The sequence below is a fragment of the Siphateles boraxobius genome, unplaced genomic scaffold (genome assembly GCF_051911475.1).
Source record: "Siphateles boraxobius isolate OS27281-9 unplaced genomic scaffold, OSU_SipBor_1 1, whole genome shotgun sequence".
NCBI classification, from domain to species: domain Eukaryota; kingdom Metazoa; phylum Chordata; class Actinopteri; order Cypriniformes; family Leuciscidae; genus Siphateles; species Siphateles boraxobius.
The window spans coordinates 30,607,015-30,634,200 of record NW_027508699.1 but is presented as its reverse complement, the minus strand read 5'-3'; the positions used below and the strand labels follow the sequence as shown (position 1 = coordinate 30,634,200).

The 27,186-nt window shown below is 37.0% G+C and overlaps 1 protein-coding gene across 1 annotated transcript; it reads right to left on the bottom strand.

The window, feature by feature from the left end:
• Positions 1-987: 987 nt before the first annotated feature.
• On the bottom strand, positions 988-22,689 carry rem2 (RAS (RAD and GEM)-like GTP binding 2). The gene is made up of 5 exons (XM_077233002.1): positions 22,415-22,689; positions 21,079-21,400; positions 20,406-20,479; positions 10,613-10,790; positions 988-3,234 (listed from the first exon to the last, which is right to left on the bottom strand). Exons 1-5 carry the CDS (start codon positions 22,424-22,426, stop codon positions 2,906-2,908), a joined length of 915 nt encoding a protein of 304 aa, XP_077089117.1. The 5' UTR covers positions 22,427-22,689; the 3' UTR covers positions 988-2,905.
• Between the last annotated feature and the right edge of the window lie 4,497 nt (positions 22,690-27,186).

The window sequence follows — 27,186 nt, the reverse complement described above, 5'->3', positions numbered from 1 at the left end:
CGCATTTGAGGAAGAACTAATCACTGGATCTGCAGAAGTTTTCCAGGTTAGTGGAATCAGATGAACAAAAGATCCTCAAGACTTTTGTTCTTGATCACAAACATCAACAGAAATTTTAATCAAAGTCTTTAACATTTTCCACAATTTTTTCTGTTTTCTGTATAAATAGTTATTTGCAATTATTTGAATTAATATTTTATACAGCAGTCTATTATTTTGGTTTCTATTTTAGACAAGCATGCCTCTATATGGAATGTGGAAATATAACAAACTGTAGTATGTTGCTTTACATGACGGTTAGATTTTCTCTTCTTCTAGAGATGCCAGGCTACGCGTGACTACGTCTGGTTAGGACACAGCATTTCTCAGAGCCGTAACCTCCATAACATTATTCCAATTAGTAGTCGATCAATTGGGCTGCACAATATATCAAAAGAATTTCACTAAACCAATGTTGTGATATCAATTTGATCAAAACACCAGGACTTCAATTTAATGAAATAAATAAATGCATTGCATGTTTCAGATTGAAGCATGGCACTATGTTAATTTACACAGTGGCAAAAAATACTGGATAGTTTAATGTTTGAAAATGAAGAAATCAAGACATAAAATGTAGTATTGTAATTTTACAGTTACTACAAATAAAATCATTATTTTAATTAAATACTAGATTGTTTTCGCAGTACAATAGTATTACACATTTTTTATATATAATACATATTTTATTATTTATAATATTTATTTTATTTAATAATAATTACAATAAAAGTAATACAAATTATTATTATTATTTTATAGTCAGATTGAATGGGTCAAAAACACTGGGAATGTGGTTAACTTTACTTTTCTGTTCACTTTATGGTTACTGAAAGAGTATGAACACCCACATTTTTCAAGTTTTTCCAAATTATTCATTCCTAAAAGTATTACTCACAAAAAAAATCTTCTGAGTGAAAATCCATTTTTAATATTTAGTTTAAATTATTTTTATTTTATATGCATTCCTCAAGAAAATTACCCCAATCATTCTAAAATTATGTTTTTCCAAATATAGCAACTTAAAGGAATATTTCACTTCAAAATGAAAATTCTTAATTCTTAATACTCACCCTTAAGTTGTTTCACACCTGTATGAATTTCGAAGATATCAAAAAAAGATAATTTGAAGAATGTCGGTAACCAGACAGTTCTGCCGTGCAAAGGCATAAGTCCGTAACTTTCTTTTTGGTCGAAAATGAGTTACAGTATTGATATTTTTGGCACATTCAAGACCTCCTTTATCATGGATAAGTATCTTGAGTCAATTCTGTTGTTTTTGTGAGAAAATAAGCCCATGATGAGAAACCAAGGCAGAACACCGTAACACCAGTTAATGCTCTTTGGCTTTGTTTTGGAACGCTCATATTGAGTTACGGTACTCTGCCTTTGTTTCGCCATTAGTATTAAGTACTGTACCGGTGTTCTGTCAAATAATGCAGCTACATATAAGATTATACAGTGTTCTGCCTTTGTTTTACTCCCCATTAAAATTGAAATTACGGTGTAGTGTACTTTGTACAGCTGCCATCAGTCCCTGTAACATCTGATTGTCCTGCACAAACTCGGTCAGAACATTTAGTATGGTCTGAACCCCCTCAATCGACAAACGTGCGATATCGATCGCAAAGGATATATGCAGAGTTGACAGAAAAATGTTACACATGCCGTAGCAGGTGAATACAACAAAGAACTAAATCCCCGGGTCACCCAGATCGGGTACCGGACCTGGTTGAAACACTCATGCATCTAGCTGAATGCCAAAACTGCGCCGGCGCCTTTAGCACCGCCCTGTACACAGTGAAGCCAATGCGGGACTATGTGACAGGGAGTGATAATAATAAAGCAACATGGGTATATTGGTGCATACAAATACAACATAATGAAGCAAAAAGTGTAGGCAACTGTTGCATACAACATCAGACCAGCTGTTAAATGCGGGTTGCACCTACAATCACAGCGTCCGGAATAAATCCGCGGGACGAGCCAAGTTCACAAGCACAATAATAGGGCAGACAGCTGAAACCACCGCACACTGAAATGTAAATTATAAATGTCCATCAACTGTTTGGTTACCGACATTCTTCAAATATCTTCTTTTGTGTTACAGGTTTGAAACAACTTGAGGGTGAGCAAATGATGACAGATTTTTCATTTTGAAGTGAACTATTCGTTTAAGTCACCTGGTGAAAATTGCTGTATTTTTTTATTTAGCAGAAAAACAAAATAATCGTAATGCCAGTCTTTTTTTTCTTCTTCTAATATCGTGCAGCCCTACCGACCAACAGGGTTTTTTCAATGACTGATTCTGGTCACTTTATTTGGTTTCCTTAAACCTGAAAATTCTATTCTTGTGCAGGTAGAGTGAGAAAAGCTAAAAAGCTAAATCCATGCATTAACTAAAGGATCTTATTCTGTGCCGGTGGGCCTTTTTTTTTACTACAAAACTTTTACTACGATTCTGCATCCGTGCTGTGTCAGCATGCTTCTCAACAGGGACTTCTACAGGAGCTATTCTATCGCCACTAACAGCCTGCCACGGTCAGCATGATACTGATATCCAGCGGTATATTTGTGTCGGCCAGTCCGTTTCCAGGCCTCTCGCAACCTTAAAGGTCATGATCTGTCAGGATAGTTTACACACTTCTAGGTCTCGCTGCACCACTGTCACATTCATTGACTGAGAGACTGGTATAAACAACTAATTTCACACATACTAGTTTAGGTAATATCTCCAGAGAATTATCTCCTCTGTGAAGTGGTGTGGAAACACGGTCTCTAATCTCCTCACCTGTCAATCTAACATGCAGTTTCTCCACTAGCCTCCTTTAACACCTCTTCTCCCCTCTCTATCTGTGGTTTTCGGTTACATTAGAGCGCTGATGTCATGACAAGAACGTGACTTCTGCCTGAGCATTCTGCTTCCTCTGTGTCTGCTGAGGTCTCTGTCGCCCTCCCTGTCCCTGTCTCGGCCGAGGTGGGAGCGTGGGACGAGCCCTGACAGAAAGCGTTTGGCCCTGCTGGTCAAGCTCTCTCGGCGGGCCGCCGCGGGGGACCCCTCCGTCCAGCCGGGCCCCAGGCTGTGGCCCCGGGCCGCTCTCACAGCCGCTTCTAGGAGGTCATTGGTGCGGTGGTCCAGAGAGACGGAGAGCTCCAGATACAGGCAGCCAAACATCATTGCGCTGGAGTGCGCCTCTGAGAAAGAAAAAGAGAGAGAGAGAGAGAGAGAGAGGTTGAGTGATACAGATGCAGATGGAGTTTGACAATCTCTTGTCATATCAACACAGATTAGCGTTAGATAACTGAATCAATTGAGTGGGACTTAATGGAGCACAGAGGGGCTGTAGGAAAGGAGAAATAAAGGCTAAATGCTTGCCGTGTGTGGGGGTGTGTTTGTTCGGAGGTGTGTGGACAGGATTGAATTAGATCACTTTAGATTTCGACTAGACGGCACCATTGTGAATAAGTGACATGACCTGAGAGAAGAAACAAACAGATGAGGAGGAGACAGAGAGAAAAACACTGGAAACAGACAACATTTATCATGCCAATCCACAGATGAGGAGTAGTTTTATAAGTGGTGTATCATGAAAATTGACTATTTTTTGTAAAATAAACATTTCAGTTTGATGTAATAAGTTTTAGAATTGCAAGATACTATTTAAGATGTTAAAGTTCATAACTAACAACAAGCCCACCAAACGTTGTGCTGATCCTGGCTGTAGGTCATTGTAGCCTTCTGAAAGATCTCAACCTTAGAAATAAGTAGCTTGATGTTTATGGCATTCTTGTTAACCGTTTGTGTGACACATTTTAGCATGGATTGTTTTGAGAATCTGTCACAGGCTTTGCAAACCCAGACAGCAACATAGTGTCGGTCCAGATCTGGTACACTTGGATTTCACACGTACCAGATTAACCTGTTGAGAGGATGGCGCAGTGGCAACTATTGAATCCGATCGTGAACCTACAACCCTTTAGCAAGTATTATTACTTATTTCATTTGCAAAGAGGCTTCACAGCAGAGTTCAGTTACATGGAGGTCTAAAAGCCTGTTTAATCAAAGATCCAGTATAGTTGGCACAGCCCCATTGTTTAATTGTTTAACAGTGTCTGTGCAAAGCCTTTTACATTGTGAAAGATTCATAAGGAAAACAGAAAATACACATTCAAAACTTTGGGGTCAGAAAGATTCCATTTTGGAAACCATTACAGTTTTTCTCAATTGCTTTGGCTCAATTCTCGAATGAGACTTTTTTTTCTCAAAACAATTAGTTCATGTCTCTGACCAATTCGTTTCTTGTTCACATCAGATTTGGATTTCCAATTTTTTTGCATGTGTTTTAGCAGATGTGTGCTAAATAGTAGGTACAATTGTCTACAATTTGCACAACATCTAAATGTTGAAAATTCATTCTCAGTGAAACGCTTCACAACTTCTAAAACATTCTTTCATCGTGTGAGCCTCCACATGCAAAATGATCCATTCACAGTTATCAAAATCTGTCAGACATGTTTGTATATTCCATAAATACCTATGTCTGCTGAATTGACAAATAGCCTGCCATTGTAGTGAAATTGAAATAACAATCGTACCAATCAACCAATCAAGTTTGGAAGCACACAGTAGGCTATATGGAGTTTGCCCAGCACAATCACTGCCATTTTTGAACATGCAGGAACATCTAAATCCATAAACAGCAACAGCAGTTTATTTTTGTAGAAACTGAAAATACACCGTTGCTTGTCGTGGAAGAGCAATAGGAAGATATGTAAGAATGTGTGGCGTTAGGGTTTGTGACCAGTACAGCTCACACGCTGACAAAATACTTTTTATTTTGGTGGCTTTGGCCAATTAACTGACACAAAAACTAGGTTTTGAAGCATGAATTAAATGTTTTGGGTGCTATGTTTTTATGCTATAGTTCTGACGTTCCAGCAAACAGTTGTGGCAATTGCACAGAGAATGTTAAGACTGTTTCGAAAAATGTGCCAAAGCGATTTAGAAAAACTGTAATACTTTTATTCAACAAGGATGCATTAAATAAATGTACAAAAGTGACAGTAAAGACATTTATAATTAATTTATATTTAAAAATATGGCTGTTCTTCTGAACTTTCTATTCATCAAACAATCCAGCAAAAATATCTCTGTTTCCACAAAAATATTAAAGCAGCACACAACTGTTTTAATCACTGATTAAAAATAAGAAATGTATATTGAGCATCAAATCAGCATATTGGAATGATTTTTTGAAGGATCATGCGACTGGAGTTATGGCTGCTGAAAATTCGGCAAGAAATACATTAGATTTTTAAATATATTCAAGTGTAAACCGGTTGCAATAATATTTCACAATATAGACAAACATACGGGAAAATAATAAATGATAAAAGACACAGGATATTACCCCAATAAAACAATGGACCCTGTTATCTTAAAAAAAAAAGAAAGCGAGAGAACTAGAAGACGAAGGAGAACCCATTTGTTGTGCCCCAGCAGAGTAGACAGGAGATTTATTGCATGTATGTAGCATTACAGTCCAGAGTTGTAAATTCTGTTTATGGATATAGACTCATCCTCACTTGCATAAGGTTAGGCGTCTCTGTTTCAATGATTTAGCCTGTATAACCTTAGAGCATGTACGCATCCAGAGTCTGTGTGCCTGTTTAAATACGGCTTGAATGTCAGCATCAAATAGCTGACTCGCAAATACAGAATGTAAATGAAACCCATTTACATGAAGCTGAGTACACAGTGTGTGTGCGCTTGTGTGTTTGTATCGGATGCAGGAAGCGAGATACAGACAGAAAAAGATTCAGAACACTTCCGAATCGATGACCACACTAGCTACAGCACCCGGAGGAATAAATATGCTGAACACAGATGTGTCCACAAAAACGTCCTCTGTACTTCATAGAAGGTCCTTCTTCTCCGTGCCCCAGTGGTGCTTACTGACGCTTATACTTGGGGTTAAAGATTTGAACAAATCCCTAAGCCTAAGTATTATAACTCGTCCCATACAGTTTGTGCTCTGGACATGAATGATGCATTCAAATTGTGCAGCTTGAGAAGAGTGCTATCAAAGTGTCTTTAAAATGCACTCTGTAGCCATTTCCGTAAGAGCTATTTTCTGTTTTACATGAATAGCAATATACGATCATCTCTATAACTGTTTGTTTTAAATATGGAATCAAATCTGATATCAACAGTCAACTCAGTCCAATTTAAAAGAAACATACACTACTATTTAAACTTTGGGGGCCAGTAAGATTTTTTTTAAATGTTTTTTTAAAGAAGTATTTTATGCTCACCGAGGCTGCACTTATTTAATCAAATATATAGTGTAATAGTATTATGAAAAATTATTATAAAATAACTGATTTTTCAGCATCATTACTTATAATATGCTGATTTGGTGCTCAAGAAACATTTATAATTATCAAATGTTGAAAAAATTGTGCTGCTTAATATTTTTGTGGAAACTGTAATAAAAAGAAATTCAAGGCTCTTTGATGAATAGAAAGTTTAAAAGAACAGCATTTATTTGATAAAAATATTTTGTAACATTATAAACATCTTTCTTGTCACATTTGATAGATTTAACACATCCTTATTGAATACAAGTATTAATAAAAAACAGTCAAAGTTAATATTAATTGAAAATATGAATGAACTGTATGTTTAATTAATGTTTTTTTAGCCTTCTCATACTATTTCTGTATGCAATCTAATGAGTTATATGTATATTGTCTTGTGAAAAGAAGTCATACGTATAGCAATCATTTAGAACTTATTAGCATCCAATAGTCCATGCCCTTGCAACCACCCAAAACACCATATAAATACCCTAGCAACCACTCTGAACACCATAGCAACACATTAAATAACCTCTAGGCAACTGCATAATGTATAAGCACCTTTGCAACCTCCACAACACGGACATTTACATTTCCTTTTAACAATGTAAAAAGTTATTTAGACTTTTCCGCTATTTTGCCATTTTGATGACCAACAGCGGTAGTGATGAAGTAATGGTAGCGATTACAAAAACATTTGAACAGAAATACCAAGAAAAACACTGGACTGGACTGGATTTGACCCAAGGTCTCTGAAAACATTTTTACAAATCCCAAGTTAGCAAAAACCCTACTAAATCTAACTTTCGTGGACATCTACTTAGTACTGGGCAACGATTAATCACGATTTATCACATCCAAAATAAAAGTTTGTGTTTACATAATAAATATGTGTGTACTGTGTATAATTATTTTATATATAAAAATACACACATATGCATGTATTTATTAAAAAAATATTTACATTTATATCATGTATAAATATTTATATATATAATCCACGATCTATCTCCATATAGCACAAATAGAGTTCAGGCATATAGAAATGGGTTATATAAATGTATATACATTTCCTCATTGCTTTGATTCACCATTCCTTTGCCCTGCAGTTGGTCATAATATGGAAGATGAGCAGCAAAATCATGTGACTGCTGAAAGAGAAGAATACAGCTTATACTGGATGCCATTTTCCAAAAGAATAGAGCACCTCTGATGTCATCCTTCCCATGGTACCACCCTGTTATCTGCTCTAATACATAAAAGTGCCTGCACAACGTTTTCTTAATGATTACAACACACTAAGCTTCACTTTTTCCTTATCCTCCTTATCACAATCCTGCAAACACATGGCACAGGGGTTCACTTCACCACGCAGGCGAAGGAGAGAATTAGAGAAAGAAAGGTGTGAGGGAGAGAATATGAGAGCGTGTACTAACATTAGCATACTTTAACACACATACAAACACACACACACATAAAGATAGTAACACCAGCACATTGTGGGTGAGAGATATTACAAAGCAAACACAAAAAATGCCCCAAACATGCCAAGCATGACAAACAGAGAAGAGAGAGAGAGAGAGAGAGAGAGAGAGAGAGAGAGAGAGAGAGAGAGAGAGAGAGAGAGAGAGAGAGAGAGAGAGAGAGAGAGAGACTGCTTTTCAGAGACTGCTTTTTTCAGCATGACTACAGAAGATTGAAGAAACAAGAAGCACTATGTGAGTTTACACCAAGGGGACATGTGCATCCTCAGATTTTTTGGGCCATGTGAATTTTATATGCAACTTTAAAACACAATTTTGTGTTCAAATGTGTTTTGAAGGAGGCATGGCTTTGGAGACGCTCTAAAGGGAGAGAGGGATCTTATGATTTTAAAGCTAATTTGCGATTGCTAGCCTCTCTGAACTTGCCTACCCTATCTTTAAAATGCTGTTGCAGAAAACATGAAATTCTGCAAACAATCATATATATAATTATCATAAAATAATATTATAGTATGCCCTAGCAACCACTAAAAACATTATTGCAACCACCCACCAATGTGTATTTTCAAATGGAATTTATTCACATCCATTGTAGATGACATTTTTTTAAAATACCGTGGCAGAAAACACTAAAATTAAATTGAACTGACTTGAGTTTAAAAAAGAAAATCTGTATTTAATAAGTATTTAATATGCATTTAAAATTTACACTTATCTGTTGAGCTAGTCACTGAAACAAAATTGTATCTGCCCTGCTGAGAAAACAGCAGAAAAGAGAATCTATATACCATTTCAGCCCCTAATGTGTCCACTTAACCAATGCATGTCTCCTAGCAGCACCTGTTCATGCCGATTAGCTGAGTGATTTCTTCTTGCCAGGAATCCACGAAGCCCCTTATATAAATACGGCCAGATGGAGATAGAAGCATTTAGACAAAAGCTGAGTCACAGCAGCAAGGTTAATATAGATGACTCATAAGTGTGGCAGACAGAGGTGGACCACAGGAGACCTTGGACTGTGTTTTTCAAAATACCTGTTGAATTATGGGACCTGTACTCTAAATTACTGTATTAAAGTTCCACAATTTTCTGCTATTATTCTCACAACAAAGTTGCCATGAAATGACTGGATGCTTTCTAAATGCATGTTATTTATCTAACTGTTAATGATTCATCCATGCATGTTTTTGTATTTATTTTCCCTCTTAATTTTGAATCTAAATGACATAACTCAATCTTTTGGTAAAACTTTCTGGTGATGTATGCCGAACTTCTCCAATCATTGTAGTCAACTTAAACCCCACCTTTTTCTTACAATTGACTGGAATCTCACGAATCTCCATCCAATCAACAACTGATGGATAGCAGCACCAAGTCCCCGCCCTACATTTTTGTTTTCCAATAATACGTATCACTCAGATCTACGGAAAAAAAGATCTGCCACTACTTCCATCTGTCACTAATTCCACTAGACTCCATTTTTATTTTGTTTTATTAATAATCTCAGCCTTAGCAGTGCGATATCTATTTTCACAAAAAAATTATATTATTTAAAATAAATAATGAAATATTTTAGAACATTTTTAATTAGTTAGTTAAAAAAAAATTGAAAACCCCTGTTGACTCTCATCGGGATTCAAAGTCTCACATGACCACACTGGTAGCCTACAGCAGCGTGACACAAAAAAACTTGTTTGCTCCAATTATAAATGGAGCTCCAAGCACTGAAAACACTTGATATTGACATATGCCCTATTTCTATTTTTGACAGTCTTTAAAGCATCAGAGATAATTTCCTTTCTTATACTTCCTCATATATGGATATTGGATACAGTACAAATACAGTAAAAACAACAATATGGTGAAATATTATTACTATTCAAAATAGCTGTTTTCTATTTTAATATATTTTAAAATGTAATTTATTCCTGTGATAGCAAACTGAATTTTCAGCATCATTACTCCAGTCTTCAGCTTCACACAATCCATCAGAAAACATTCTATGCTGATTCAGCGCTCAAAATATTTTCTTTTTATTATCAATGTTGTTATCAAATGTCCATTTTTTTTTTTTTTTTTAGTTTTTTTTTATGTTTAGTATTTTTATGGAAACCGTGATACATTTCAAGGTATTCTTTGCTGAATAGAAAGCTCAAAAGAACAGAATTTATTTTAAATAGAAATCTAAAATTATAAATGTCTTTACTGTCTCTTTTGGTCAGCTTAAGGTGTCTTTGCTGATAAAAGTTTAATTGAAAATTATAATTTAAAAAAACGAAAATATTACCGAACCCAACGTTTGACCTGAACCCAATTCGGTAGTGTATATAATTAATTTCTATGATTTTTATTATATTTCGACCAGACTGACCATTCTATATTGTTTCCAGTGTAAACACAACATTGTAACTGAAAGTGATGATGTCATTCTAATATCTTCATACTGAATTTCAATTGGTCTATTTTGCATACTTAATTATAATTGGTCTTTTTCATTCTTAAATCTATTTCATATTACTGTCAGTTTCTCCTTTCTCCGTTTTAGTATCTCTGCATCTGTATTGGTGTTTACAATGTTTAATTTACTGTAAAACGCTATTCTTTCACTTGACCTCAGACCCTATTCTTTTAATTCCCTGCATGTAATCTCTGCCAGCCATGCAACATGTGTTGAATCGCATTGAATTATGGGATCTGTGCTCAAAGACGTAGACTAAAAACAGGCCTACCCTCTGTGCTGATCTCACGGGAGCGCACAAGGTCACTCTTGTTGCCCACTAGGATGATGGGGGTGTGCGGCAGCGTCTCCCTCAACAGTAGGCGGAGCTGGGCGATCCGGTGGAAGCTACGCCTGTCCGTCAACGAGAACACCAGGATGCACACCTCGCATTGCAGGGTGGACAGCTCCTGCCAATCACATCAAATCAAATCACAGACATACCAATTACAGCAGAGCTCAACTATGAGTGCTTATTATACAGGCTATTTACAGAGTATTACATGATTATTTGTCATTGGTACGGTAGGTCACTAATAAGAGGAGTGGAGCTCAGGAGAGTTTGTGCCCATGAAAAAGAGGATTAGCGGGATTTAAGGAGGATAACCTCAAATCTAGGATGGCTTTGTTGTTGTTCCAGCTCACAATTTCAGCGTTGCTGCTGCCACTGAGCTCAGGTGTGTTCGAAACGGCAGCAGATGCATCAGTCAAGCGTTTACCCCCCGAACGCTTTAAAGCGCCAAAGTACGGCCACACAGGGGTCTGGCTTTCTCTTCTTGCCAGCTATGACAAGACTTCTGTCACTCAATTTTTAATGAACTGAGGGTAGAAAGAAAATGTTTCCGTCCCCTATGGAACGCTTCCTATTTAATTTCCTACACAGAAAGAGGAACAGATAAATAGATGGAAAGCCTGTGTCCTACATCCCCTTTTCCCCAAAGGCAAATTCCAGCCCTCTGGAGAGTTGCCTGAAAAATTCTCATTGCAGCCGAGCCAATCGCACTCGGCCCCGGAGGGTGCTATTCACAAAACCTCAGAAAAGCAGAGTTTCTCTGGAGAGGAAGAGTCTATTGGGGCGGAAGCAACAGGGAAGAGGGGGGCTCAACCACCTGCCACAACCCCACGCAGGAAGGGCACGGGGAGGAGGTTCTCTCCGCTGAGGAGCAGACACGTATCTTGATGAGCGGAGAAGACAGCACGACACGGTCGATAGTGCTCATCGTGATGGAGGGGCTCTCAGGGGCCGGACGGGCAAAGTAAAAGGTCTTTCCATCAGTGAAACAAGACGAGAGAGTACAGCAGTATCTAACTAATAATATCGAGCTCTTCCACCAAAATACAGGCCCATCTGTCACTGTCTGCCCTTTCATGACCAGATATACACACAAAATGATAGCTTTTAATGGCTCTGAGTACAAACAGGCAGGTATGTGTGCAAATTTATAGACAGTGGTATTGCAACACACACTCTTATTACACTGTTCTTTATCACACAAACTAAGTGATTATGGTCATGAAACACACATACACACACACACACATAAAATCTATATCATGCTGTCAGTAAATATGCCTGCCAGCTTTTTTGTCCTCTTGTGCAGATTTAGATTATTAAATACTGCCCTCTTAATAAATGCTGAAATGGTCTATATATCAACCCTATAACAGCAGGTTAATGAAAACCTTCACACTAATCTAGCTAAATGCTCATCCACACGCCATGGTGCTTTTTTTACAAACACATTTACCATTATAAAGTGCTTGTGTGTGTCAGGAAGATTCATCAGGTATTTGTAATGCTGGAAAAAGACTTAATTAAAAGGAACAAAATATCTGTTTGACTATTTCTCCACCAGGATCTCACACTGAGCATAATTCTGTTTAATCTTATCTTTTTTACACTTGTAGAGCAGTTTCTGATGTTAAGTACGCAATTTGTAGGTTGAATTCACCTTAGAGTCTAATCACTGCGGTGATCTCAATATTGCTCTGCAACATTATAATTGGTTGTAATTGCAACATTAAATGCGTTCAAGTGATTTTGGTAGGAGTAAAATGGACTCTCAGGACAATTTTAAGTTTCTTTCTCTCTTTTCACATCCCAGAAAAGGCAGGAAACTTATTTGTGCTAATTCAACATAATAAAGAGCAAAAAATACACATTAGGTGTGTCATAGATGCTACAGACAGACAGACAGACACTATATCAAGAAGCTAATAGGTTACTATATTAGGAGTAAAACTGTTGTCTGATTCAAGCATGTAAACTCACATCCTTGTGTGTATAGTCTGTATAGCAAATTTTGTTTAAAATAAACAAAAGTATATGCTTAAGGTATGATAGTGTCATTTATTTTGAACAACAAAACATGAAATTATCCTCAAGTAATGTTAACCATTTACTGAAACATTGAAAACTGCTATTCTAAACACCCAAAGCAAATTCCAGAGGAAACTCAAGGCTCACAAACTGAACAGTTCTATTGAAGATAAACAATCCCTTGGAAATCTATCTTTCAATTCCCTTTGGTGCCACTACTGGTACACAAATCACACTTCAGCTTCAAAACCCTAAAATTGTTTCTTTCTGTTCCTGTTGCTGTGGTAAAGCCTTTGGTTGAGAAAAAAAATTAGTATAGGTCATAAAGCAGATTAGAATCCGGGCAAAACATGGAATTAAAATGTCCCGCAACTCATCTCCCAGAGTGAACTCATTCCCAAGAACCGTGTTCCTTCTTAACTGGGTCATTTAACACAAACACACCTTCTACTGGCCACGTCTGGCACAGGAAGATTACATGGAAATCAGGCCAGGGCCTGGTCCACAAGCCAATACAGAGAAAACATTGCAAAACATTGTATTTTATCAGTATTTCGGTCTTCTTTCCCAGTTAAATTTTTATTTATTTAAACAAGATAAACTTTATTGAGAAGAGAGTATATGAAATAAATATAAACATACAAAAATGACAATACAAATATAATATATAAAATATAAAAAAATTAAATATGATTACATTATGAATATCATTTTATAAAATTAAATATCACATTAAATATTATTAAAAAATTCATCCATCCATTTTCCAAACAACTTGTCCTATGTAGGGTTGTGGGAATGCTGGAGCCTATCCCAGCATCTTGGTCCGGAGGCTGGGAGACACCCTGGATGGCTGTTATTAAAGAATTTATTGAATATATTACATAATTAAATAAATACATAAAAAATACACACACATAGATTAAGAATAAGACGTAGAATACATTTAGTATAATAAGCTAATGAAATAATATATTTAAATATGCAGAGGGATTTCATGGTGCATAAGAGACTTTAATTTGTTACTCCGTAGGGGGGAGAGGTCGAGTCTAATAATTGGATGTTGAGACTTAACCGTGTGCCGAGTTTGTTTCTGTGCACCAGAGTGAGGTCCACACCCCTGCAGACAGTCACCACAGACCATCTGTCCACACATCCCCTCCTCCCAAACATACACATTTGGCCCAAGATCCCACACACAGACTTAGACAGTACACCATCCCATCTAAAAGTGCTTTCTCAGCCGCTGAACAAGCCAATTCTGCTGCTATAAACAAAAAGCACACATACCTTCACCTCACAGAAATAAAAACCCGCTTTCTCTGCCAAGCACACGATCATCAAAGAAAAAAACATCTCCCTAATGAACGTTACAAAAAGCTCACAGTCCATAATGACAATAGGGCTGGGCTGTAGCACACTGTACTTAAGCATAAGGCTCCCGGCAGTAAACTACACACTCTGTGTGAGATACAGACGTATACTTCACACATTTACAAACTCCACAACCACATTGCCAGTGTTCATACACAATGGCCCCTACCCAGTAAACAAAAACCATATGAGCCACTTAGCATCATTAATATTTCACCTCAAAGTAATCTATTAATTATAGCCAAGTCGAATAGCCCTAGTCTAGCAGCTCATGACATGTCTGTCAACCATACAGTGACAGTAAATGGCAGCATCTTGTGTCGTGGTCATGGCTGGCTAGAGCTAGGTTGATCTGGGCTATGTTTAGAATGGCATACTAGTTCATACTGCACAGTATGCTGTATATTACTTGCATACTACTTTTTGAAAATAGAATACAAGTGCATGCAGTAATATGCATAGAAAAACATTTCAAATAGTAGAATGCAACATTAATTTGTTATTTTGCATGTTTAATGTCTGAAATGAATGCTAATCCTAAAGGGCTAGTTCACCCAAACATGACATATCTGTCATCATTTATTCACCCTCATGCCGTTCCAAAGAACATGTGAGGCAGAATGACAGCCTTAGTCAGTATTTATTTTCGTATATGGGAAAAACGCTTTGAAAGTAAAAATCACTTTTATGTTTCAGAAGTAAAGTCAGGTTTGGAACAACAAGAGAATGAGTAAACGAGATTAATAACACGTATATGTACTAAAAAAATGATCTATCATCTAAACCGTTCACACTCTATTTAGGCTGCAAATTGATGTCAAGTTGAGTTTTTGGCTCATGTAGTTGACATAGGTGAACAGAGAGGTTAGAGCATGCTGATGCCTCCCGTGCTGGAACTCACTCATGCTGGAACACAGAAAACGGAGCAGCAACGCGTGACGCAATTCCCATTGCCAAACTGTTGGGCGGGTGACGGAATGCGTCCTCGGCCTGCGTAAGGACGTTACTGGCCATGTGTCAGCTATTTTAAGAAAGAGAATTACTTAAAGCCATTCTTCCCCCCACTGTCACAAGCACTTCAAGTCTCAGAGCTAACTGAGGCTAGACTTGGGGCAGTGTACGTGATTGTACAGTGCGTTTGTGAGCATTGCATTTTTGAATTAATGCCTGTGCTCTAATTGGACTCTTCTTTCAGGTCTAGATTGGGTGAACTTGGTGAATTTGCTACAGAACCAAAATAGACCTGCATCCTCTGCACCTACTAGTGATGCAGCACTGTGAGAAAATGAGTTCATTCACTCTCTCTCTTTCTCTCTTCAATTCTCCATGGTTCAGTGAATGCAGTAAGTTGACAGTGAGGCTGCAGTCCACAGAACAGACTGCAACGTTAGAGTAAACTCACTGCACCCTCTTCACTGCATCCAAAATACGCTGACCCTGTTTCACAATAAGGAAAGTGCTGACCTTCACAAAAAAACATACTTCAATTAAACACATTGTGAGAAATTTGATAAACTTTGAACATATAATTTTGCTGCTGTCTGGATCAAAGAAAACCACAAAAGGCATACAATTATTGAATGAGCAGCTCCTGCATCCAAAGGAGTGTGCGAAACAACAAACCGGTAAGCGATAAATCAATTTGAAGCAATGCCTCATGTATTTGAGTCATGTTTTGCCCGCATTCTGCTGCCAATATATTGAGTTACTCTTAAGCGAACCACACCGTATTCTCACACTTTAGTTTAGTTTGATTTTAGAGGTCAATTTGAGCCAAAATGTTTTCGTACCTCTTGGAGTCATCTATCTAAATACAGCGACAAATACAGTACTTCGAGCATGTGTAGCAGATCAGTGTTTTCTAACTGTTTTGGAGTATGTATTGTACACCCACATACTCTTCTAAAAGGCTCCAGCTACTCGTCCAAGTACTTTTTGACTTCTAATATACAAGATATCATTTCGCTTTTACTCACATATTCATTCATATTCATCAACTCACACATAATTTGTGGTAAACAGCAACTCAAGCTTGTTCGCTTGATAACCAATCAGGTTCATTCTCGTGTGTTACGCCTAAATTCAATCTGTTCATCATATAAAGTGATCGAGTCTCTTCAGAAAATTTTGGACTAAACAGCTCAATTTATATGAATTAGTTTTACGATCTCTTTAAGAACTTTTTGAAGCATCAAAATGGTAGTTGTGTAGATTGTCAATAGATTGTAAGAAAGTCTAAAATTTTTAATCTTCATTTGTGTTCCGAAGATGAACGGAAGTCTGATGGGTTTGTAATGACATGAGGGTGAGTAATTAATGACAGAATTATTAATTCTTAAATATTAATTATTAAATTATTAAATATTAATTCATTTAACGTCCGAAATTTTCGCACGTTAAAAAATAAATATGTCCTCACGTTATGTCAATCATTTTCGTACACTGGCTCCGAAAATTTCGTCCATCATAAAAAATTCTATTCGGGTTCGATTTTTTGTGTTTTTCGCATCTGTAGCAAGCATTTTGAGAGGTGCTTTGACAGTTCAAAGCCACCGAATAACGAATACGAAAAATGCATTGTGATTAACAACTTAATCTTCTGACAGCCCTGATTTCACCATATTATAGTCTTGATTTCTGGTTTTCAGGTTTAAACAAAATCAAAATCTTTCCAAGTACTCCTGTATGGGAGTCATTGTAGTAGACTACAGACAAAACAGAAACACCACTAATTCACTTTGAAGCATGCAGTGCATTGCAGACTATATTTTTCTTTAATTAAATCACAGCCTTTCATGGTTTATCATGCAAGGAAATATCGATTCTGATTGGATCAATTGTGCAGCTCTAACCACTACTCCAATAAACCCTGAAATAAACGACAAAGTAACTGTTTACTGACAGACTTCAGCTGAACATTCTTCATGATGAGGCTTCAATCCATAAGCTACAGATTGAAATCAGTGAACCAGAAAGCTACAAGGGCAGCACTGAATCTCTGCATCTGTAAAATTAAAATTAATCACTGCATAGTTTATCTGAGATCCTTTTGTTTGCTATAACCACTGGTAGCCATGGCAACCGGGGAACGGGTATAGATTGCAACGCAGTGGGTGAGGTCAGAGGTCATGTGATGCGATGTGCCACCGAGGAAGAGAGCCGGATGGTTAGACGGAGAGAAAGAGGGATGCGTTGAAAGAAAAAAATGACAAGAAGGAGAAAGAGAAATTATGGAATGGGGGGAGTCTTGAGTTTTTCCAGCCACTGCTCTCTCCCTCTTTGCCCTGGAATAAATCCAAAAATCGCAGTCATTCTGTGATAGCAGTATCACTACTGAAATTCATGCTTGTAACAAACAGCATCTGATTTAGGAGAGATCTGATGACACATAAACATCATTTAAAAAAGGTCACGTCAATTTTGTCCAGGGATTTGAATACATTTGAATATTCAACATGGCTACAAAGGCAACCTAATACCCCTGTTGTGTGTCAAACATCTATATGCACAGCCCTATGATATCACATAACATTCACAGATGTTTGAATCATTTCTAGTGACACAGAAGACACTCACTCGAAATAAGCACATGCCTCTGTGTGTTCCAGGCAAAATTATCATCATATTTCCGAGTATAAACAGAGCAATGAGTGGATGATACACCCACACCACATGCTTTAGCCTGTCATGCGAGAGGGTGTGAAGGAAATACATACATCACACATAAAATCAAACAACAAGAGTCTGATTTTAACTGGTATTTAGGACTCTGTGAATGTCCTATGTTTTAAGCGATGGTCAAACAGGTTGTATTTTCAAAGAAAGAGGAAAGGATGGTTGATTAATGAAGAGAGAAGTGAGGTCAGAACTAGTTGAGAGCCATCAATCCCAGACGAAGATTAATGTAAATAATTCAATCACACAGATGTTTCGGATGAGATGGCACTGCTCACAAGGGTCAGCATCAAAGACGCGAGTCTAAACAAGCCAACCCCCACCTCTCCCCCCTCCCATAATAGTCCCAAATTTTCTGACAGATATACACTACATCATAACATTGTAAATTAATTATTGGGTTTGACCATTTCAGAAAATCCCTAAAGCCATGTTACAGTGGAAAGGCTACCTAAAAGATTGGATGGGAGGGTTTGGGGTTGGTAAGATTTTTTAATGGTTTGGAAAAAAGTCTCGTAGGCTTACCAGTAAAACTAGTAATATTGTGATAATATATTACAATAGGAAAGTTATTTTAAATTGTAATAATATGTCAAATGTAATTTGAAAGCAAAGCTGAATTTTCAGCAACATATTTTTTCTGCAGGATTCATTTATGAACAGAAAGTCACTTTTGATCATTGTAATGCATCCCTGCTGAATAAAAGCATTAATTTATTTTAAAAATAAAATAAATCTTATTGCCCCCAAACGTTTGAATGGTATTGTATAAGTTTTACCTGTTGCCACAGTATACTTTTAGTACTGTACATCTTTCACTTTACAATCTAGATTTGTCATATTAATGACATGAAAACATACAATTCTGCAATTCACTGATGCAAAAGCAGGAATCATGACAGGAAAGCTTAATGATAAATACCACAGTGTATCGATCCATTAGATCATTTTAGATTACTCCCAAACAAGTGGCTTTTACAGTGTAAAAAAAAGAGGTCATAATTAACTTTGAAATAACAAGGAAACCTGGACCTGGCTGATTTTACAGAGGGCACACATAAAATGCTTGTAAAAGGATCTTTAAACCCTGCAGTTACACTCAGCAGAAATTGAACAAATTATGGGAAACTGAAAACAATTTGCCCTAAAGTGAAAGGGAACAGAAATGACAAACAACAGACAAACCTTGGCTGGAGGATCAAGAGCCGATTTCTCTCATCTTTCTCTGCATCCCGTCTTTTTATGTCTCTGTTAACCTCTCTATCCTTTCCACTCTGTTTTGTTAACCACTTAAATAGAGTGTCTACTCAATCAATAGATTTGCACACTAATTGTTTACTGTACGCAAATGCTATTAAAGCAGTGTTAGACCGTCTGTTTAGTAAATTAGAGTTAGACTTAGTTATTAGTGTTAACTAATAACTGAGACTTAGAATTAGTGGTAACACTAAATTAGATTTAGTGATAGTAAATCTAGCAGTTCAATTCATCCTGTCCCTGCATGGTGTTTTAAAGGGATAATTCACTCATCATCACAAAACGATACTATTTTCATTCATCTGTGAGACATAAAATACGTTTTTTTGATCAAATATGTCTGTTTTTTGTCCATACAATGGAAGTCAATAGTAGTCATACATTTTTGGTTACCAACATTCTTCTAAATATTTTCTTTTGTGTTCTGCAGAAGAAAGTCATGCAGGTTTGAAACGACTTATTAAATTATGAATTTTCATTTTTGGATGAACTATTCCTTTAAATGCTGTAGGTAACAAAATATTGAATAAGCCTAAATGCTACTCAGTTATGTATTGGGTGTTTACGTTTTGTTATGTAGAACGTATTTAAGTAAATATAAATTATATTATTATGTATTAATTACATAATTAAGTCTCAATCAGCACCATAGTTCAGTAGATGCGTTTAAGACCGTTTCATGACAAACGGAAGAAGGGGGCAGAGTCAGACATAAATTCATAAATTATGAAAGAATTAGATCATAAATTATGTGCAATCTGTACCTTGGCAAACTACAGTTTCAAAGTAGCTTCCCCAACACTGCAGTGAAGATATAAGAAGACTAGATTCACATTTCCTAAAGCAAATACTAGCGCACACAAGGATGCAAAAGAATCATGTTAGGTAAGCTTAGGATTTGGGACTTCAGTTCAGTGAAAAATGACACGTTGCATCAGTCACTGTGCTGTTGTCATGACAATAAGTATAAGTCTTGTTTTCTGTCAGATGAATCAACATCTATACATTTTTACGTAACACAGGGTTGGCAGGACCAATCACAATTCAGTATGCATATATTATGATGACATCACCGCTACTCGTTACAATTTGAATGGTGAACATTCTATCACTGCATATCAGAGGGAAAAGGCTGTAATCTTAAATTTATTAAAAGTATAATAGAGCACACCTAAGCTGAAATTATCTTTGAAATAAACTAAGAATAAAGTAAATATGTTAAGTTGTTCGATCATAGTTAATTGCAGAAGTTTCATTCAAAACTTTTCATGAATAATAATACACTCTCACCTTGCAAGCACCAAAACTAATTCTGAAAGCCACTAAATAAAAGACAAAATAAAGAAACAGTGATTAAAGAAAAACTGCTTTTATGCATTTGGGAATGTTTTTGACTCACCTGTTTCCAACTGTCAAATACTAAAATTGAGCTGTCCTCATCATCCACAGTCACTCGCCGCTGATAACCCTCATCTACAACACACACACAGATACATCTTTAAAAAACTTACACTCAAGGATAAAATAAAATCAATTAGCATCTCATTTTATTTCTGCAGTTGAGCAGAAACTGGGAATTTCATGGGAACAAATGTTTAATAATATGTCTGTAGAAAGAACACAAAATAAGTTTTGAAATGCAAATTCAGAATTGGACTCGAGATGTTGTGTAACAATAATTTAGCTGGTGCCGAATCGATGCACAAGAACACTCAACTCAGGTAAAAAAAAACTACGAAAAAAACTGTCTGTGTGTCTGATTGGCTCTTTATCCTCTAGTAAATGACATGCTCTGTTTGTGCAGAAAGGGTCTGTGCAGAGGCAGCACTCTTGCTGGTTCTTTCCCACCTCATTAAGACACAAGATGATGAAAGACCTGAAATAAGATGGATGCCTTCACGGCACCCACTCCGCTTTTTCCAATCAAATCCTGAGAGCCTTACACTAGTGATCTCGGGTGTCTGTGAGGTGATAAGTGTGTTTCATCCAAAGCAAATCTAAAAATAGTACAGTCCTTGGCATCCTGACGCTTGATGCTGAGCACAAGAAAGCTGTATGACTATAATATTTACCGTTAGCTTGGGTTTCAGAGTCTACAGAGAGTGATCTGTCTGACAGTCCAGCAAGGCAAAGTGCCAGAGAGGATTTGCCCACTCCGTTCTGGCCCAGTAAGACTATCCGAAGGGGTCCGTGGTACTTCTGCTGCGGCAGCTTTAGGGAAGGCGAATCTTGGATATTGGTGACGCTGATTTGCGGAGTCGCAGACTCATTGAGCCCAGGCGTCCAATCGTAATCCTCGGAAACAGCCTCCTCTCTCCTCAGCTGATGCTTGATTGGCAGGGGGGTGCTGCCCCTGCGGAGCTGGGGTGCAGCCGAAAGAGTTAAGCCATAACCCTGTGAAATCATCAGATGAGATCAAGATGAGACAAGCACCTTCATCCAATCCAACTGAACACCAAGAGCAATGTCAGTCCATTAGATATCTAAATCAATAATGTATCAAAACAATTCACGTGCAAGGGCGAGGATTGTGATCCTCTGGGACTTAAGTTGTGCAGTGCACATTATAGGAAAGTGGGTCAATTCACATTCACATAAACAAGCATCACTTGCTTAAAAATAGTTGCATAGACATCCCAACAGACAAAAAAGGAAAATAATGGGTTTTCAGTTTCAATGAGGTTGAGGGCTTTGTCCATCTATCTCTATCAAGCAAAATCACCAAGAGAGCTCTTAAACTGTTTACTGTGTATGCTTGTGAGGGCAACTGGCATCAATATTAATATGGCAATTAATCTAGCCGCAGCACTGCAGGTGTGCCGGGGACCGTGTACAACTGATCCGGTGTCAGACATGCAAGACACACATAAACAGCCAATTATACTAATTGAAAGGAGGTAATTAATTAATCATAGACTTTATTGTGAATCAGACAGTGAAACAATAAGATCTAGTATGGTGCTTGGGGTGAGGTAGCCCAAGGCCAGCTCTTAAGTAACAGTTACTTTGAATAACATCATTTTGAATATTATATCATCATGAATATTGAAGTAGTATGCAAATCATTAGGATTATGAATAATTAGTCGACCATACAATGGAGACTTACACATATTATTAAGTTACAGTGATTATCAGATCACGATTGACATTTTTTGACAGTTTTATCATTACAAAGACACTAAACTGAAATATTACGACTGTCTGATGAAAGGAATGTTTTTCAAAACACAATCACTCCTACATAAACAAAGGCAACATAAAGACTGCAGAAGAAGAGAGGGTGTGTAGGCTACACACCGGCGTACATCCCAAACCTGTGAGGGATCCTACAACCCCCACACACATATCCACACACATACACACACACACACACACACACAGACACACGCAGGAAAAAGCTTCTTACCTGGTCCGACATCGTTCTTCAGTTCATCCGCTCTCAGTGAGACACTCAGCCGTCCAGTTCATGTCACTGAGCGTAAAAACTGCACAGGCGTCGGTGGGGATTGTTACATTACACTCGACTCATGCCATCACATGGCTGTAGTCTGGAAAAAAGAAACGCTCCCAATATGACTCTAAACGTGCAAAAATGCTCCTTTTGACTTAATAGTAAACATTTGATCTCTTCTCTGCTACCGGCTGCGCTGTGTGACTCCCGTATTACGGTACACCTGTCTCTATAATAGTGGCTTTTCACATGAGCGCGTGTAGCCCCGCCCCCGCACCTCGTAGACACGCCTCTTCATTCCAGTCGTTACCTGAATGCTCCCAATCTTTTCTGGATCTCTCTGATTCAGGTCAATCTGATGGCATGGTAAAGAAATATATAAAGATTTATATTCTATTTATCACTATTTTTAGTTTTAGTCTTAAATTCTGCTCTGCAAATTATTGAACTCCTGGTTTGTGGTTTTGTGATTGTTTATAACATATTTTATTGTTAAACTTCATTGAATAACTGCTCAGTAACAAATGTGCATCGCACAATTAACATTCTAATAATTATTATTAACTAACAAGAAACTCTGATTAATAAATTAGTAAATAATAGCACTCAGTTGAATGTGGTAATTAGTTCACTATTAGCTAATCAATAACTCGAGTGTTGCCAAATTGTCATCAGAAGTAATTACTATAGTATCTAAAACCTCAAAAGCTTTTAATGACTTTGAACCTTACTAGGGAGTTATCATGCTTTTCACTTTATAATACTGATCCAAATAATTAATAATTCCTTCTGAAGGATTTGGTTATATTTTTAGTCATTACTAGTGGTTAACCATGAGTTAAACTTTAGAATACTGATCTAGTTATTTTAGAAGGATGTAGTGACACTTGATTCATTACTTTCCAAAACCTTACAAAAACCTCAAAAGCGCACAATGACTTCAATCATAAAGGGAGTTATCATGTTTTTCACTTTAGAATACTGATCTAAATAATTAGTAATTCCATCTGAAGGATTTGGTAATGCTTGATAATTACCCATTATTCACATTAATTATGAACCTCTATTAGTTCTTAGTAGTCCTCTGGGAGGTATGGAAAAAAAAGTTATTGATTAGCTAATAGTGAACTACCATATTCGTTAATTAGAGTTTCTTGTTAGTTACTAGTAGTTAGAGTTTTATTAATGTGTTACTCATTTGTTCCTGTGTTGTTATTCATTAACTACGGAACAGTGTTCTAAAGTGTTGACTTTTTTTAAGATTAGCTAACATGCATGTGAGTTCCAGATGCTACTGTACACCCTTTTGTGGGTGACAGCAGCTCCAGATTATATAAAAAAGGCATTTGACTCTAGGGTTTATTAGAGTCAAATCAAGTGCCGAGTGCTGTTCTCTCCCTCTTTCTCTCTTTTTGTTGAAAAGTGTTCATAAGCTTTGACCTTGATAAGTACTTTGTTTGATTCAGCTTTCCAAGACACATAAAGCGTATCCTGTAAAGTGTATCCTTATTTTTCTCTGGCAACCCTGAAGTTTTGAAGCACTGCATGAATTATTGAGTGGTCGTTAAGTTTTATTGCTGCCACATCAAGGATCATTATGTCACAGGTGGAGAGAAAAGCGTTTCCATGCTGGCTTTTTAATAAATCCTGTGAAGACCAATTCTTCTTGTCTGTCTCTTTGATCTTAGTTTAAATTAACTATTACTAGAGCCAAGGAAGCAAAGTAGACTGGAAGCAGCCTGAATCATCTGGTCTTCCACTTAAGTGACACTATATCAGTTCAAAATTGACTCTTTTTTTTCTCCTGTTCATAGCCCTTTGGTTCTCCTTCTCTGCATTCCTGATTGAACATTGTGTTTTCAAATTCCATCATTCTTACCAGAAATCGGCCAACAAATTATTTTTTCCACTAAATATGTCTAACAAGTTCAGACCAAGCCCCAGTGCATGTTCAAATTGTTTTTCAATTTGTTTCCCCCATCATGTGTAGTGGTCAGAAAATAATACAATTTGATGAATATGCTTATGCTTTTAGTGACCTAAAGTCAGGTGTCTGGTCTCTTTAGATCTCTTGAGCCCATTGATTCCAATTTTCTGCCATATTCCTTGTCTGCCATTTTTAATGTTAATGTATATTGCTGTGTCTTACCAGAGCTGGTCTTAAAGTCTTACCATCACTTTGGTGTACTGAAAGGAAGCTTGGAAGGCATTATTGGCATTATGCCCAGATGGTACCTGAGCAGTTTGGAGATAACGCCACCTTGTGGTCAAATAAATTAAAATGTGGTGTAATTTCCAATAATTCAATTACTTGTAAATAATTTGGCTCTCTAAGTAATTGATTATCGTCTCTTCTTTTTCCCTCATAAGGTCATAAGAAGCTAATGACATCTTGTTTTAGAGTGTCAACCTGTTACTTGTCTGACATTTTGATTTTTTTTCCCATCAAATTTTGTCAAATCTTCACTAAAGTTGGCTATAGTAGATGATCTTCAGACCAAGTTGCACAAAAGTTGATATAAAGGTGTCATTTTAGGGGACACTTTTTAATGTAGAGATTAAGTCAATTGAAGAGAAAGTGTCTAACAACACTAACATACAGACAAAAAAAAAAAGTCAAATTGTTTGAGCGGAAAATTAAAACAAAGTTTTGGGCTATATTTATATATAGGGCTGTCAATGTTAAAGCTTTAACGCATGCGATTAATTCAAAATCCTTAACGCGTTAAAATAATTGAACGCAAGTAAATTACTGAAGCTGTGAAATTGCGCCATTAACGTAATTAACGTCATGTAGTTATATGATCTGGATGAGTTGGGAGTTTTCCGCACTGAGCATCTGTAACCCTGATTGGCATAAATTTCTATTCCAACCCTTTAACCCGAGCTCTGTCATATTCTTGGTCGGCTTCACAGACAAGGCTTAAGCCAAGTCTAAAATGCATGTTTGAGCTGTTTTAACTGAAAGCAACTTGCTCTGACATATCTTAAAATATGTCAGTACCAAGACATATTTTGTTTTGTCTCAAGATGCACACCAGTAATGTTTTTTTTTTTTCTGAGGCACATTTATAAAAGCTACTTAAATGTCCAAAATGATCTAAGCCCTAAGCCTGGCTTAATAAACTCTGTCTGTGAAACCTTTTTGAATGTTTCTGAAGAGTGCGAGCCCTCACAGTACATTCACATTGTTTCCATACACATTCAGTATAATGTTTTGATTTGTCGTGTGTATATTACTGTTTAGTAATTCTGAATGGATCCATGTACTGTAGTAGGTATATATCATTTGTTTATTTGGTGTCCTTTTGGAGTCTCCAAGTGTCTCTTTTTGGAAAGACCTAAATTTACCTTGAAAAAAGCTTGCAAAAATACAGTTTTGTTAGAAGCACCTTTCACTTTTACTATAGCAAATGATGACAAAATGAACGTGTTAAACAAGACAAAAGATGTATGCTTAATTTCATTTATTCGATAAATTCACATTAATCGCTTAAAGTGTGCGATTAATTTTAAAATTTTAATCTAGTAACGTCTAACTTGCAGAGTATAATAATGTCTCCATGTCTCCCATCTGCCAAATTGGGTTTTGATGAACACTTCTCCTTCCAAAAATATTGTCTAATTCGCTCCAGTTTTGGCTCAGATGATCTTCCGACACACTGAACATCACATTTATTTATTTTTTTATTCAGAATAACAAAATATGAATAACCCCATCTCGGTTGACATAGAGTAGAGGTTTATTATTGTAGTTGTCTATATCACATTTTTTATTGTGTGCTTTTCTTCATCCTGCACATCTGCAATTGCTTTGTAAATACATATATTATATGTCAGTAAAGATGATTCAATACACATACTGAACACACACACAAAAAAACAAACATGATGCAGATAAGCTTCCTGTTACCGTTTTTGGAGAGCAGTGGATCATATTTCAGATACATGTGACAAATTGAGATTGCATGTCACATTGCCAGCTCAGTGCAGCTCCACGACAGTGTACCGAGCAAGAGCGCCTAAGTCCGTGGTGGTCTGGGGCTTCACATGATGACAAAGAGGGTCGAGAGGAGCACGCTGAGCTCATGTCGCAGATGAGCTTGTTAATCTGCTGTGTTAATTGCATCTCATCAGACCTTGTCGGCTCTGTGTGAGTCTGAAAGGAGTTTGATGTGAGCGTTGACAATTCTAATTATTCCGTAGACCCCCCCAAAATATGACTACTATAATTACAGTAGATAACGATTGAGTTTAAGTGGGTACATCTTGTGAGCGCTTTGAATGGGTGATGTTGTCAGTGTAATTGTGAGACAGCTCACCCCCATTCTCAGCGTTGTTCTCGTCAGCCTGTCTGCACTTTAACTTCGACCTTTTTGAACCGTTATTAGCTCACTGAGGTCTGAAGGGACACTGCATCAGATTAGCAAAAAAGATTTCATTGGTCACTTGCGTAGCTGGTGTTTTGCTGGTTTATGTAAGAGGGATTACAACAAAACAACCCAATTTTCCAGTCAGCTTCAAAACCTACGTAAACAAACTCGTTCAATGGTTTTGTTATTGTCAAATAACAGGCATAATCAGAAAACCAACCTCTTGATCTTTTCTAAAGAATTCTCCTTCCACCCATCCCAGAAATGATTTCTAACCTTGTTGTTATTTGATGAAATGACCAGCCTTGGATGCAGATTAAATGTCCCTGTGAAGTCAAGATCACAATGTCCTAA

Coding starts and splice junctions, on each gene's coding strand:
- rem2 (XM_077233002.1), bottom strand. Junction 20,480..21,078: donor CTCTGAAACCCAAGCTAACG/GTAAATATTATA, acceptor TGTGTGTTGTAG/ATGAGGGTTATCAGCGGCGA. Junction 3,235..10,612: donor CCGTGAGATCAGCACAGAGG/GTAGGCCTGTTT, acceptor TTTCTTTCTCAG/AGGCGCACTCCAGCGCAATG.